General features: G+C 42.1%; 1 protein-coding gene across 5 annotated transcripts in view; it reads left to right on the top strand.

Moving 5' to 3' along the window:
* The first annotated feature begins 780 nt into the window (after nt 1–780).
* RHOT1 (ras homolog family member T1) overlaps nt 781–13,953 on the top strand; it is a 44,422-nt gene continuing 31,249 nt past the window's right edge. For 2 of the 5 annotated variants that reach the window (XM_073310576.1, XM_073310575.1), the window contains exons 1-3: nt 784–982; nt 9,539–9,597; nt 12,793–12,874. In XM_073310576.1, coding sequence (XP_073166677.1) covers nt 946–982; nt 9,539–9,597; nt 12,793–12,874 — 178 coding nt within the window. In that variant the 5' untranslated portion in view covers nt 784–945. Of the gene's footprint in view, nt 983–1,648; nt 1,805–9,538; nt 9,598–12,792; nt 12,875–13,953 lie in introns of those variants that run through there. The other 3 variants (XM_073310580.1, XM_073310577.1, XM_073310579.1) reach the window with 3 other exon arrangements.

The raw sequence follows: 13,953 nt of genomic DNA, 5'->3' as shown, positions 1-13,953 counted from the left end.
CTAGGTTACACATACAAAATGAGGGAAGGTTACACAATACTACAGTCAGTGTGTTGTATTTCACGTGATAAACTGCAGTGTGAATGCCTGATTGGTATTTAATGGGCACTTTTTATTCAAGTTTCTGATTATTGTAACTAAATGACCCATTACCAGATACTTCTCTTTGTCTTTGTAAAATAGAAACACCATTGGAGGACACATTACCGCCTAGGCCTGTGGGAAACATGGGGGCACAGAGGTGGAAACAAAGGCCACAGAACATTTACGCCTGCAGGGTCCAGTTTGTGTGGTGTTGACCTGTGGTGCACAGGTGGCACCGGGGGGACTCTTGCCCCTCACACTCGGCTGAGAAGGAGGACTCCTCTGTGCATCCTGCTGGTTCGAGACGCATAGATGGTCTCTTTGCCCTGAGGGACAGCAATGGCCCAGGGTCCCCCGTGTTTGAAATTCTCCTCCGCCAGCCCTGGACTCAGTGTGGAGAGAGCGCGGAAAGACCCGCCCAACACACACAGACACACTCATGTTCCAGACGTGCCTGCTCCATGGGCGGCCATACGGAGCCCCTCAGCGTGGCGAGGCACACAGAGCAGGGACAGGCTGTCTACACTGGGGGTGAGTCTGTCTGACACAGCCTGGACAGACAGATTCACTCATTCCCAACACAGACACCCTCAGCACAGGCTCCACCGCCGTCCCCGACCCTGGCCCGGCCAGCAGAGCCCCGCGCCTAGTACTGGCCCCTCACCGCCAGGGGGCGCGCTCGTTCTCTTTCCTCGCGCTAGCGTGTCCCGCTCGCCTTGCCGTAGCCGCTGCCGCCGGGGGGCCGGAGGACGGAGCCGGCTGAGGGGGCCGGAGCGTGCTGGAGGCCAGGCCAGGCCGCAGCCTCCCCTCCCTAACCCTGATGCGAGCGGGACCCGGAGCCTGGGCCCAGGCTGTGGGGAGATGAAGAAGGACGTGAGGATCCTGCTGGTGGGAGAACGTGAGTCGGGGAGGGGGAGGGGTGCTGGGGCGGGCAGGAGGGTTGGGGCTGTGGGGGAAGGGAGACGGGAGGGGAGGTGGGGGTTAGAGGGGTGTGGGGGAGGGCAGGGACGGGGGCTGAGGGGCGGGGAGGCGGGTGTTAGAGGGGTGTGGGGGAGGGGAGGGACGGGGGCTGAGGGGAGGGGAGGTGGGGGTTAGAGGGGTGTGGGGGAGGGGAGGGACGGGGGCTGAGGGGCGGGGAGGCGGGTGTTAGAGGGGTGTGGGGGAGGGGAGGGACGGGGGCTGAGGGGCGGGGAGGTGGGGGTTAGAGGGGTGTTGGGGGAGGGGAGGGACGGGGGCTGAGGGGCGGGGAGGCGGGTGTTAGAGGGGTGTGGGGGAGGGGAGGGACGGGGGCTGAGGGGCGGGGAGGCGGGGGTTAGAGGGGTGTTGGGGGAGGGGAGGGACGGGGGCTGAGGGGCGGGGAGGCGGGTGTTAGAGGGGTGTGGGGGAGGGGAGGGACGGGGGCTGAGGGGCGGGGAGGCGGGGGTTAGAGGGGTGTGGGGGAGGGGAGGGACGGGGGCTGAGGGGCGGGGAGGCGGGTGTTAGAGGGTGTGGGGGAGGGTAGGGACGGGGGCTGAGGGGCGTGGGGGGAGGCTGCTGCCATCTGTGCTCATCGTTAGTTCGTGTTTATGGGTGGAGAGGCGAGGGGGGGGGGGATTCCTCCCTTTCCCAGGGCTCCCTCACGCCCTGGCTTGGAGATGGGGTTCATCTCAAGGCAGCCCTCAGAGGCTGGTGACCAGGAGCCCTGCTTTGTGTGTGGGTCGCCGAGACCATCCTTCGTAAGGTATAAAATCGCGCCCCCCCCCCCCCGCCCCAGGCCCACCGTGCAGACTGCCCCGCCCGCAGCCGGCAGATCTCTTCTCCCTGGCATAGTGAGGGGAGAAGAGGTAGCTGAGTGCCACGGGGATGGTTCTGTTGTGCACGTTAAACAGCTTAATTAAAACTACCCCAGGAATAAAATAGGTCGTGTAGGAGGCTGTGCGTATCCAATTAGTTTGCAATTACCGGAGTGAATTTTTTACAGCCCTTTGCTAGGCAGATACCCAACTCATAGCCTATCACAAAACTTTGCATGCATAGTTTGCATACTTCTCAGCTGGCCGTTACAGAGTTCAAGTATCTGGTGGTGGCCCGGCCCGGGATTGAAAGTATAGTAAGGCATTTTTTATATTCTGAATTTGGAAATTGCAAACACTTCTTTAAATAGGGTTATCAGATGGGCACTGTGGTCTTGTGGTTAGAACAGGGGATTGGGAGTCCAGATTTCTGGTTTCTGCCATTGATTCATTGTGTGACCTTGAACAAATCCCTTGAACTCTTAGCCAAACATTTGGGAAAATGGGAGCCTAAATTTAGGTCCCTAGGTCCATATTTAGACACCTAAATCAGAGGCCTAAGTTTCAAATGTGCTGAGCATACAGTATATCCCACTGAAATTAATTTGTAAAGCACTTTAGGGTCCTTGGAAGCAGAAGTACTATGTGAGTGATAAGTATTTAATATAATACATAATTATATTAATAATTTACAGTAGTTCTTCCTTGAAAGGTACTGCTAACATAATTTCCCTGGCAACTGTAGGCCTAGCATGGTTTGTAAAATTATTTTATAGTGTGGTAGGTCATGTCTACATTGTATGCAGAAACTTTTAGGGCCTTTCTAGAGAACAGTGTTACAGCATGATTCTCTAGAAATATGTTAATATGCTTTCAAATCTCAATGTAAATAAAGACAATACATGGCCAGATTTTAAAATAACAAGTTTATTTGGCTTTAAATATATTCTTATTCACTTGAATATACAGCTGAATTTTTCCTATGTGACTTCTTTTCAGAACCTGTCCCTAACCGCATTTCTTTGTTACTAGCTTCTGTAACACAACTGTGAGAGGTACCACTGCCGGCCAAGCTGACTTGCTAATTCACAGACAGTACAGAGTTTAAAATTGGGTTGAGTCTAGGTGAAGCTCGCTCTGTATGGAAACAGGCTGCAAGTTTTAAATTAAACAGTCTTTCATATATTGGCATTGGATGGAATTATCAAAAATCTATATAGCTAGTGGATTAGGTAGAAAATATATAGGCTAAAGTCATGTATATTGTTATAAGATGTTCATTGTTGTACAGTATTAGATTAAATGTTATATAACTTGCAGAAGACATGTTTATAATGTTAGAAATGAGGACTATTCAGAGATAAAAACATGGTTGAGAGAAAAACCTAATTGCAAATGTTGAAAATTGAAAATGTGCTTAGTGTATTTTTAGTAGAAAAACAACCAGAATATTTCAATGTGACAGATCTACAGTAATGAAAAATTGAGTATTTTGCACTGGTTCTGCTACAGTGATTTAAGTACAGATGCAACACAAGGCTCAGTTCATATCTGATAAATGGGCACAGATCATGTTTTGTAGGTGATATGTGTTTCTGCATTTCAAAGACCAGGACTGAGCTGAAAGCACAGACCTTGTTTGACTTCTATACTGGGGGCCGGGGGCAGCTCCAGTCAGGCCAGTGAGGCTGCGCGTGGGGGGCAAATTGCACACTTGCCTGAGGCTTGCAGTTTGGGGGGGGACACAATGCCTTCCCGGCCCCTCCCCCCAAACTACCCCTTTGGCTGGAAGTGTATTGGGTTGCTGAGGTATGGGTTTTTTAAGAGATGCATAATTGATAGTAATGGGAACTGTATTGTATCGATAATAATACATACATACAGCATGGGTTGTTCAAACATCTCTACCAATATTCCTTAACTGTTTATTTTTTAGGGACTGTTTCTAATAGAGGTGTAAAGTTAGTTCAGTCTACGTGCTTATTTGAATATTGGCTTGTCAGCTGAAACTGCCAGTTATATTAATGGTAGTGAGTTTTTTTGTTTGTGATGTGGACACATCCATTGGACTGGAACCACAATTCATTTCACCTAGGCCAAAAAAGAGCCATTGGATGGTAATACCAGTCTGTGTCAGATTCAGATTGTGACATAAGGAGTGAAAACCATTGTATTCTAGTGTACCCCCACATTCATTCAGTCCCCATTGCCATGGTTTGCATTAGAGGCTTTTTTTTGTAAACCGAATACTGGGATCCAAAATAGCCAACCTGTCATTAATCTTTAATAGCCATTAATTTGCAGAGAAGTTCCAAAATGCTGTTTTTAAACTTCATGATGTGAGAGGTTTAACTGTCATGCTCAGAAAAGAGAGAATCCAGGTTAAACATTTAACAATACCACACAACTTTTTATAGTAAATCTAACTGACAGATAAGCTATTATCGCTAAGACTAAATAAACAATAAAACTAAATTATAAAGATAAATGTTCAACCCAGATTTAAGCAGAATAAATTTAGTTTCCTGCATCTCAAGCAGTAGAACTCCAGAGAAACAAGACAATAGAGGCTTCACCAGATCAAACATTCAGGCAAATTTTGCCATGACACAGATTTTCCTAAGCCATTCTGTAAAAACAAAATGCAACCCAGCCAGGAATGTTACAAATCAAGTCAGTGAAACGTTTGGGACCTAGAGCCCATAACACCATATGAGTGAGGAGATCTTTAAAATTGATGCTGCGCTTGTTCTGCAACCATGTTCTTCATCAGTTAAAATTATGCAAAATCTTATCAGTTAAACCAGCTCTTAAAGAATTGCAGCAGTCTGTTGTTTTTTTTTTTAAAGTAATGGCATTTCCACTCAGTTATTGGAACAGTAGTTCTTTCCTTGCCTGCAAATAACCCAGCTAATACCATGAGGTCCTGGTCCATGGGCTAGGGCTCCCAGGCACTATGGTAATACAACTTATTATTATTAATAATAATCCAGAGATCCCCACACCTTTATCCTGTGGAGACCCCTTACTTTCATTACAGTTATGCTCCCCTCCCTTTCTAGAAGGGTGTGCATGCAACCTCTGAGGCCAATGCAAAATTTTCTCCCTGAATCAGCTATCAGGAGGCTGAAGTGTAGCAGGAGGAGACTCTTGTTAAATGAAGGAAGATTGAGACTAAAATTAACAGAATTTATCAATATTTATCAATATTCTATACATAGCAAAGCAATTTGTGGTCACATATCTATCTTGAAATATAAATGTAGATTTCTTCTTGCCTGATGAATCTGAAACAGTTTAGTAGTTATCAAGGGAAATAGCTGATAGTAACTTGGAGCCAACATGGTAATTAGGTTCAACAAAAAAAATATTCTGTTTCATTAGAGATATGAGTTTAAGGAAATTACCTGACATTTAGGACTGGACATTGCAAAGATATGTAGGGATTGATTGTCAGAGCTTGAAACATTTGCTAAACATCTACTAGCTGGAAGTAGAAAATGGCAAGTAGACCTGCCATCCCAAGCTGTTGGGAAGGGATGAGCTTTCTTCTAGTGTCCTGCCTTTGGTTCGTGCTTGAGAGTTCCTGCTAACCAAACCTGGTACCAAATACGGAGTTTGATAAATTTGAAACTCCACCTTCTTGCTGTAGAAGAAGGAACTGTCTCTCTCTTGCCTGGCAGCTACAAGAGGAGGAAGATGAGTCCTCACTTCTACCCCTTTTCCAGGCTGCTGAAGAGCTTTTCAACTGTGTACATCTCACTCAGCCTCCAGGTTTTGTGCCCTCTCGCTTAATGAGTAATTCCATTGCCTGCATTTGTTGCTGCAAAGAACTTTCCCAACTAGGACTGGTATAATACTGTGAAGCTGAACAGGGTCTTGTTAATTTCCTCCTTTGACTGCTTGGCAAAGCAATGAACAGAAGCAGAGGCACTGATGCAATCTGTCTGCAGACTCAGGAAGATGACATTGTGTCTGTTTATGCTTGGACCAGATTTGGCAGGTTTATGTTTGGAAGGCTATCTTTGCAATAAAAAGAACTAGACACTTTTTAAAAAACATGAAAGTGCAAAGCCTGCAGATATTAAAGATTCAGTTTCACCCACTTGCCAGAGCAAATATCTTGCTCAGTTAGAGCAAATTGGTGACAGCATCAAGTCCTGGTGACAGCATCAATAATGCAACGAGGGAATACATAATAGAATAGTTCTTTTCTGTTCAGTTTCTTATATCATGCTCATCACCATCGTATCTGAGCATCCTCCAAAGATAAAACTAATATAATGACTAACATGTCTGGAGTGGTCTCTCATTTCCACTTCTCCAAGGAGCAAATTGTTCATATTTCCAAAGGTAGTATAAATAGCATATAATCCAGAATTAAGTATCGTAGTATGGTACATTGAACAGGAGGATCAGTAATAGTAATGCATAGTTCGAGATAAAAAGATGAGATTTTCTATCTTTGTTTTTCAGTTTTTGCTAGAAAGGTGTAATTTGTCAGGTTCAGACTGAATCCGTTTTTGGGGTACATAAGGGATACTGTTAATTTTTTTTTCTTTCTGGAGCTCTGTCAAATATGCATCTTCATGCTCAAATGCTGCAGATTGTAATGACCGCTTACCTTAGCCGTCATGCTGCTTGGCTCTGTTGTGCTGGAAACAGCAGGTTTCTTCTGGAAATAGTACAACAAAGGGCAGGGGGTCCAATGACAATGGAAGGATTTTTTAAAATAAATCTTTAGCAGGATCCTAAAAATTGCCTACCCTTATTCAAGTGGTCCTAGTGGTCTTTTTGGAGTTACACTCGTGATTAAGGACTATTCATATGTGGGCACAGTATTGAATTCTTAATTAACTTGTATCCTAAGAACAAATAGTTTATTGTCCCGCACATTGAACTACCTATAAATAAATTGTATGAATTTCACACAATATTTAGTTTTTAAAATTGAGAGCCTGCTAACGTTTTTCATTAATCTGTGACCACCTTGATTTTAATAAAAAGAAAAGGAGTACTTGTGGCACCTTAGAGACTAACCAATTTATCTGAGCATAAGCTTTCGTGAGCTACAGCTTACTTCATCGGATGCATACTGTGGAAACTGCAGAAGACATTATATACACAGAGACCATGAAACAATACCTCCTCCCACCCCACTCTCCTGCTGGTAATAGCTTATCTAAAGTGATCACTCTCCTTACAATGTGTATGATAATCAAGTAGGGCCATTTCCAGCACAAATCCAGGTTTTCTCACCCTCCGCTCCCCCCCCCCCCACAGACTCACTCTTCTGCTGATAATAGCTTATCCAAAGTGACCACTCTCCTTACAATGTGTATGAAAATCAAGGTGGGCCATTTCCAGCACAAATCCAGGTTTTCTCAACCCCCCCCCCCCCCCAAAAAAAAAACCAAACAAACAAAAAAAAAACCACACACACACAGAAACTCGCTCTCCTGCTGGTAATAGCTTATCCAAAGTGACCACGCTCCCTACAATGTGCATGATAATTAAGGTGGGCCATTTCCAGCACAAATCCAGGTTTTCTCAACCCCCCCCCCCCCCCACAAAAAAAAACCAACCAAACAAAAAAAAACCACACACACAGAGAAACTCGCTCTCCTGCTGGTAATAGCTTATCCAAAGTGACCACGCTCCCTACAATGTGCATGATAATTAAGGTGGGCCATTTCCAGCACAAATCCAGGTTTTCTCACCCCCACACCCCCATACACACACAAATTCACTCTCCTGCTGGTAACAGCCCATCCAAAGCGACCACTCTCCCCACAATGTGCACGATAATCAAGGTAATCATTGTAAGGAGAGTGATCGCTTTAGATAAGCTATTACCAGCAGGAGAGTGGGGTGGGAGGAGGTATTGTTTCATGGTCTCTGTGTATATAATGTCTTCTGCAGTTTCCACAGTATGCATCCGATGAAGTGAGCTGTAGCTCACGAAAGCTTATGCTCAAATAAATTGGTTAATCTCTAAGGTGCCACAAGTACTCCTTTTCTTTTTGCTATATCTCAGACACTTACTACAGTGATGGAAAGGATTTTTTGCCTCCTTAAGAGGCATTAGCTAGATTGACAGAAGAATTATTCTGTCACCTCGCTGTACCTACAGTGCGGGTTAGGTCGACCTAACTACATCACACAGAGCACAAAAACATTCACTGAGTGACGTAGCTAGGTCAACTCAAGTTTTAGGCATAGACCAAGCCTTAGTCCGTTGTTCTTAGTCCAGCAAGAGCCATGCCCTTTATCCCAAGGACAATAAGAGTCTGGGACTGAGGTGGAATCATCATGTCAAGAATAACTATAGTATAAAAGTAGGATAACATATGTGAGATTCCTAACCTCTGATCTATGGAGAACTGGCTGGTCAGATAGTACTCGCTTTCCTTATTTCCAACTGCAAAATTACATTAAAAGAAGCTAAAAATACATTAATCCTTTCATAATATTTATTATCAATGTAGTAATTGCTATAGTCCACTTTGTGAAAAAGTTTGGGGATCCTTGATATGTAATTATGCAACAGCATAATATTCTTTGGAGGACGATGCAAGTTCTTTTCAATAGCAGCCTTTGTAATGCTCTGTTACATGGTAGCTGGGTCTCCTTTGCTCCATCTTTATACAGTAATTACTAAAGGTCATGTCACTGATCACTTTAGAACATGGTACAACAGTAGCCTAGTTGATTAAAAAGTCAGCACAGAATCTAATCAGTAATCTGAGGGTCAGCTCTGATTTGCCTAGTAATAGCGTATGGTACTTGTTGGATTAAATATCCTCTTGTAATGAGCAGAATTTCTTTCTGAACTTTGAGAACCTCACTTCTTTTACCTGGATGAGTTGAGACTAATGATCATATACTTGCCTCTACTTAATGATTTCCTTGTGATGAAGCTAGCCATGTGAAACTACCAGGATCTTTTCATACCAGAATATTTAAGATAATGAGAAACCAGAGAAGCACAAAGTCAGCTAGAGTTAACTCTTCTTACCAGTATTTTTTTTAACTATACATCAAAAAAGTGCTTAGTGTTTTGGCAAACATAGGGAAAAAAAAGTCCTATCTTCATGGAGTTTATAATCCAAGATAGCTTCAGAAAGTGCTGCCCGTAAATGATTGCTCCCTGTAGTATATTCTTCACTGTCCAATCTGGTTTTATTGCAGACATCTCTGTCCTTTCATCTTTTTTTAATGGAGCTGTCACTTTCTTGTTACGTTCATTCTTTTCATCCCTTTCCTTCCTGAATTCTTGTGCTAAAGTAAATGTTCTGTATGCATGCCTAACTATTTTCAGAGGTGCTACATATTTGTAGTAATCTGAGGCTAAATTCTGCTCACCTTAATCATGTAAAGCTGGACAAGACAAACAAGATTTGGCGTTTTGTTCCCTTAGCTGAAAAGTTTAGGCATGTATTTGAAAACACATAGGAGACTGACCCATGTTTCTTTACCAGAAAGGTCCTTAAAGCAACCCTGTGAAGGAGCTGAGGACCCATGTTTAGATTTTATTAAGGAACATTTTTGTTAACATTTTAATATTGAAAGTTGTAAAATGTTTTTAAAATACTTCCCATCTTGAGATGGAACTGTAACTATTCAGTGTAGTAGAAGGTTAAAACAAATATTTTAATTCCATTATTTTTTCCCCTTCACAGCCAGAGTTGGAAAGACATCACTCATTATGTCTCTTGTCAGTGAAGAATTTCCAGAAGAGGTAGGACATCCCTATTTGTCCTCTAAATTGTGCTTCTCTGCTAGAAAAGCTACTTACCCTTCACAAAAATGTGCATGTAAATTAAAGTTAGTGAATTTGTAATTTTAAATCTATCAGTGGATTTTTTTTTTAAAATGTGGAGCTTTTATTATTAAAGTATTTAAAAGGGTGATTAAAGGTATTGCCTTCTTCTGGAAGAGTGACTTAAACTGATTAGAAACATTTCTGTATGGAGAACAGGAGTCATATTTAAGTTACTTATTTTTGCTCATTCTTTTCATATGCTTAATTGAATTCACACTTGTTCTTATTGATCCACGTACTCCTGAAGTGTTAGTCCTTTCAAAATTGTCAGAAAATAACATAGGTCAACAAAAGGGAATAATGGAGGAAAAGATGTTGAAGAAGAAGGGGGGGTAATCTCTCTGCCAGAAGGCATTACTTGTAAAAATGTGAGCATCTAATTATATAAATAAAGGTGAAGTGTTCAAAACTTATCAAGGTGTATAACCCTTGCAGTAGTAGTAAGGCAGTGTCTGTAATTCAGAATTACTTTGCATTGAGTTATTTTTTGAAGCATGTTTTCATAACCTGCAGATGTAAATAATTGTGTCTAAACCTTTTTCAGAAAAATGTAGAAATGGTTGGGTTTTATTTAGTTGGTTATGGACTGGATTATACTAAAACATTTATCAGGCTATTCCTTTGAAAAAGGCATCAGACAATAAAACTTGTAGTGTCTTATTGTTAACACTTGCTGGATTCCTTTTCTTGACATGGTGTTAGAGGAGAGATAGCTTACCTGTGTAAGTAAACATTTAAAGTTTGGAATGTGGGACTTGAAGCTGGCCTCATATATCATGAGTGTTCACTCTTTAAAACTGCAATGTTGTATTTCCTAATGTAAGGCAGTATATGTCTGAAGTCTATGAGCAAGGCTGCAAATGTTTTAAAATACTATTACATTACTGATGTCACTATTGGGGCTTCTTGACATTGTTGCCCCTCTAAATGAATTGCAGCACTACATGACCTTTTTGTCTTTATACAGTAGAGTCCACTTCAACAAGTGCCTTTTTAAAGGAAAATTTCATCTACACTTAGCATAGCAATCTGATTGCTGAAAACAGCAAAGATAATTTCAGACCTAACTGTATCATATATAACTCTTCAGAAGGACTTGCTGGAATCATGCATGTGTTTGTTATGCAGCTCAGAACTGTGTAGATGTGTCATTGGGGTCGTCAGGTGATGCCATAATCATGCTTGGTAGAAATGTGACTATGGTCTGCGGCTTCACACAAGGCCATTCTTTCAGCAGTCAGGCTTGTAAAAAGAACATAAAGATATGGAAGGACAGATTTGCCAAGCAAAAAATCTGGGCAGCTGGATGAATTTCCTGTAGACTTAAGATTGATATTACACCTTGGTGTTGTATTGTTAGGAAGGCAGTATGGATTAGTGGATGGAGCGCTGTACTGGGACTCAGGAAACCTGGTTTCTATTCCCAGTTCTGCCAGTGTCCTGCTGGGTGACCTTGGGTAGGTCACTTCACCTCTCCGTGCCTCAGGAGTCCCCATCTGTAAAATGGGATGATGAGACGTGCCTGCTTTGCAATCCATGAATGAAAAGCGCTATATAAGACAGATATATTATTTATTTATTACCATGTTCCTGAATCTGGATGTAAATTACTATTTGGTAAATTGGGGAATAAATTACCTGTCATGGATGATGTACAAAATTTTTCAAAGCACTAATTTTCATGAGTATCATTTTTGAGCTCCCTGTAAACTTCTGTAGATGTAATATTTAGCAGAACCTATAAAGGAAAAGAGCCTGCCACGTTTTGTGACTTTTTGGGGAGAGAGCTTTAACTATTGCATGTCATCACTATTAGACAAGTTTCTCATACTTTGGAGAAGAAGAGTGGTTTTCATGGCTCCAGTTGCTTCATTCAGGTCAGTGGGAGTTTTGCCATTTACTTCAATGGGAGCAGGATCAGGCCTCATAGGTCATTTGTGCAAAAAGAATAGAAAAATTAAAATGAGATTTTTTGGCAGCACTTTTAATCTGGCATGTCCACACAGCCAAAAAAACCCCAAACAAACCTACAGCAGGGAGTTTCAGAGCCCTGGTCAACTGACTCAGGCTTGAGGAGCATGCACTGCGGGGCTTAAAAATAATAGTATAGAGGTTTGGGCACAGGCTGTAGCTTGGGCTCTGAATCCTACAAGAGGGGAGGGTCTCAGACCCCAGACTTAAGCCTTAGCTCGAACATCTACAGTATTGAGCCCTCCAGTGCGAGCCCTGGAATCCCAAGTCAGTTGAGCTGGGCTCTGAGACTTGCTGCCACAGGTCAGTTTTTGATGTGTAGTCATACCCTTAAGATATGTCTAACTGCAATAAAACACCCATTGCTGGCCCATGTCAACTGGCTTGGATTGTGAGGCTATAAATTTGCAGTCTAGATATTCGGGCTCAAGCTCTGGGACCCTCCCCCTCGCAGGGTCCTAGATGCCTGGGCTCCAGCCCAGAGTGGAACGTACACACTGAAATTTTATAGTTCTGCAGTCCGAGCCCCATGAGCCTGAGTCAGCTGACATGGGCCAGCCAAGTGAGTGTGTTGTTGCACTGTCAACTTACCCATAATGGCTAGTTTAGCGTAATGTCCTTAGAAATGGATGTGGAGATAATAGCAGAAATAAAGAAGAAACCAAAAATTTACCCATTCTACAGAATAGTATTACTTAAATGATATATTTAAGCTTAAGGCTTAATTGTTAAATATGGTATAATTGAACAACTTTTAAATGATTTACAATTTAGACAGCAGTTTATTTGTAGGGTGCCTTGCAATAATGCTGCTTCTAATATTTTGGGTCCGAGATTTACTTAAGCCTTCATTTGAAGTCTTTTCATAACAATGATATTCTGGCACAGCAATGCTTAGACTTGAAATTCGTCACACGGCAAATACAGTATAAAAAATGGCAGAGGCTTTAAGAACATAAAGAAAACAAACTTTGGTGAAAAATCTAACAAAATTAATAATCACTTCTATTTAAAGTTTCCTAATCCGTGGAAAAATTTATCTATGCTCTTTTTATAAACCATCATTAGATGTTCATTTACCTGCTTTACTGACTGTTTTTACAGAGGTTTTTCCTTCTTACTGTTTGTTTACAAATCAAGGTTCCTCCACGTGCAGAAGAAATCACCATCCCAGCTGATGTCACCCCTGAAAGAGTGCCAACACACATAGTGGATTATTCAGGTAGTGGTTCTATAGTACACATGGCTATATGACTTATTCTGATCCAGGATTGCTTTCCTGCGTCAGTAGCCTCATCAAAGCTTCCAGCTTATGCCAGTAGCTGGAAATAAAATTGTTATTTTAATGTAGGTTTTTTGAGGGTCAGTGTTGAGGTAGATTGACAGGGACTGATCCTGCAAACTCCACTCAGCCTAGTGCGTAGTGTTGTGGGTAGTCCCTCTGAAGTCAACAGTAGCAATGTTCTAATAAGGTCAGTGGGTGGTCTGATCATGGTAGTAAGTGTTTGCAGGGTCAGGCACAAGGCAACTAAATTCAGGGAGATCCAAAACTTCTCTCATCCCATTAAGTGAAGAAGTCACTAAAAATGTAAGCAACTTTTACACATTCTGTGTAATGTGCTATCTTGGCACAACAGGATGAGATGACAACATAGTTTAAACTTCTGTGAATTTCTTTACTCTTATTTTCATTCTTTTTAAAACGTTCCCATCTCGTCTGATGCTTGTTAAATAAATATTAATAGGCTGAATACTGAAATTGAATAGAAGGCATAAATAAATCCTACTGTTACCGAGCAGGCAGAAACTCAAGTCAACAGTTAAGTTTTATGCAATGCCTTAAAAGTTGTCAAACTCAGTCTCTGTTAGGCAATATAGAAAGCTATTCCAAGGTCAAGAACCCCTGAGGAAAACTCCCTTCAGACAAAGGCAGGGTGAGGCTGCATCAACAGATTTCCAACTGTTATGACTGCTCGGGTGACGTTAACTTTTTTTGTCAGTTTGTGTGTCAGTGTTAATTTTAATGTTTCGTGTCCACTAATATTAGTACATATCTAGGTTTGTATGGTTTAAAAATCAGAGTAAGTCAAATATCGGAGTCTTTTTTTCCTTTTAGTCTCAATTATTTGGGAATGCTTGAGGTAATTCTACGTTGACACGAGCCAATTCCTATGATAAATGTGATTTTAAATTATTATGTTAACTAAAGATCTTACTACCACCCTGTTTCAGGTTTGTCATGTGAACAGCAGTGGCAGTACGCTAGTCTTTCCTCTATTTGAAGACAGAGCCGTACTTTTC

Source organism: Lepidochelys kempii, chromosome 14 (genome assembly GCF_965140265.1).
Source record: "Lepidochelys kempii isolate rLepKem1 chromosome 14, rLepKem1.hap2, whole genome shotgun sequence".
Lineage (NCBI taxonomy): Eukaryota > Metazoa > Chordata > Testudines > Cheloniidae > Lepidochelys > Lepidochelys kempii.
Note: the sequence above shows the minus strand (reverse complement) of the source record. Positions and strands in the feature narration are given on the sequence as shown.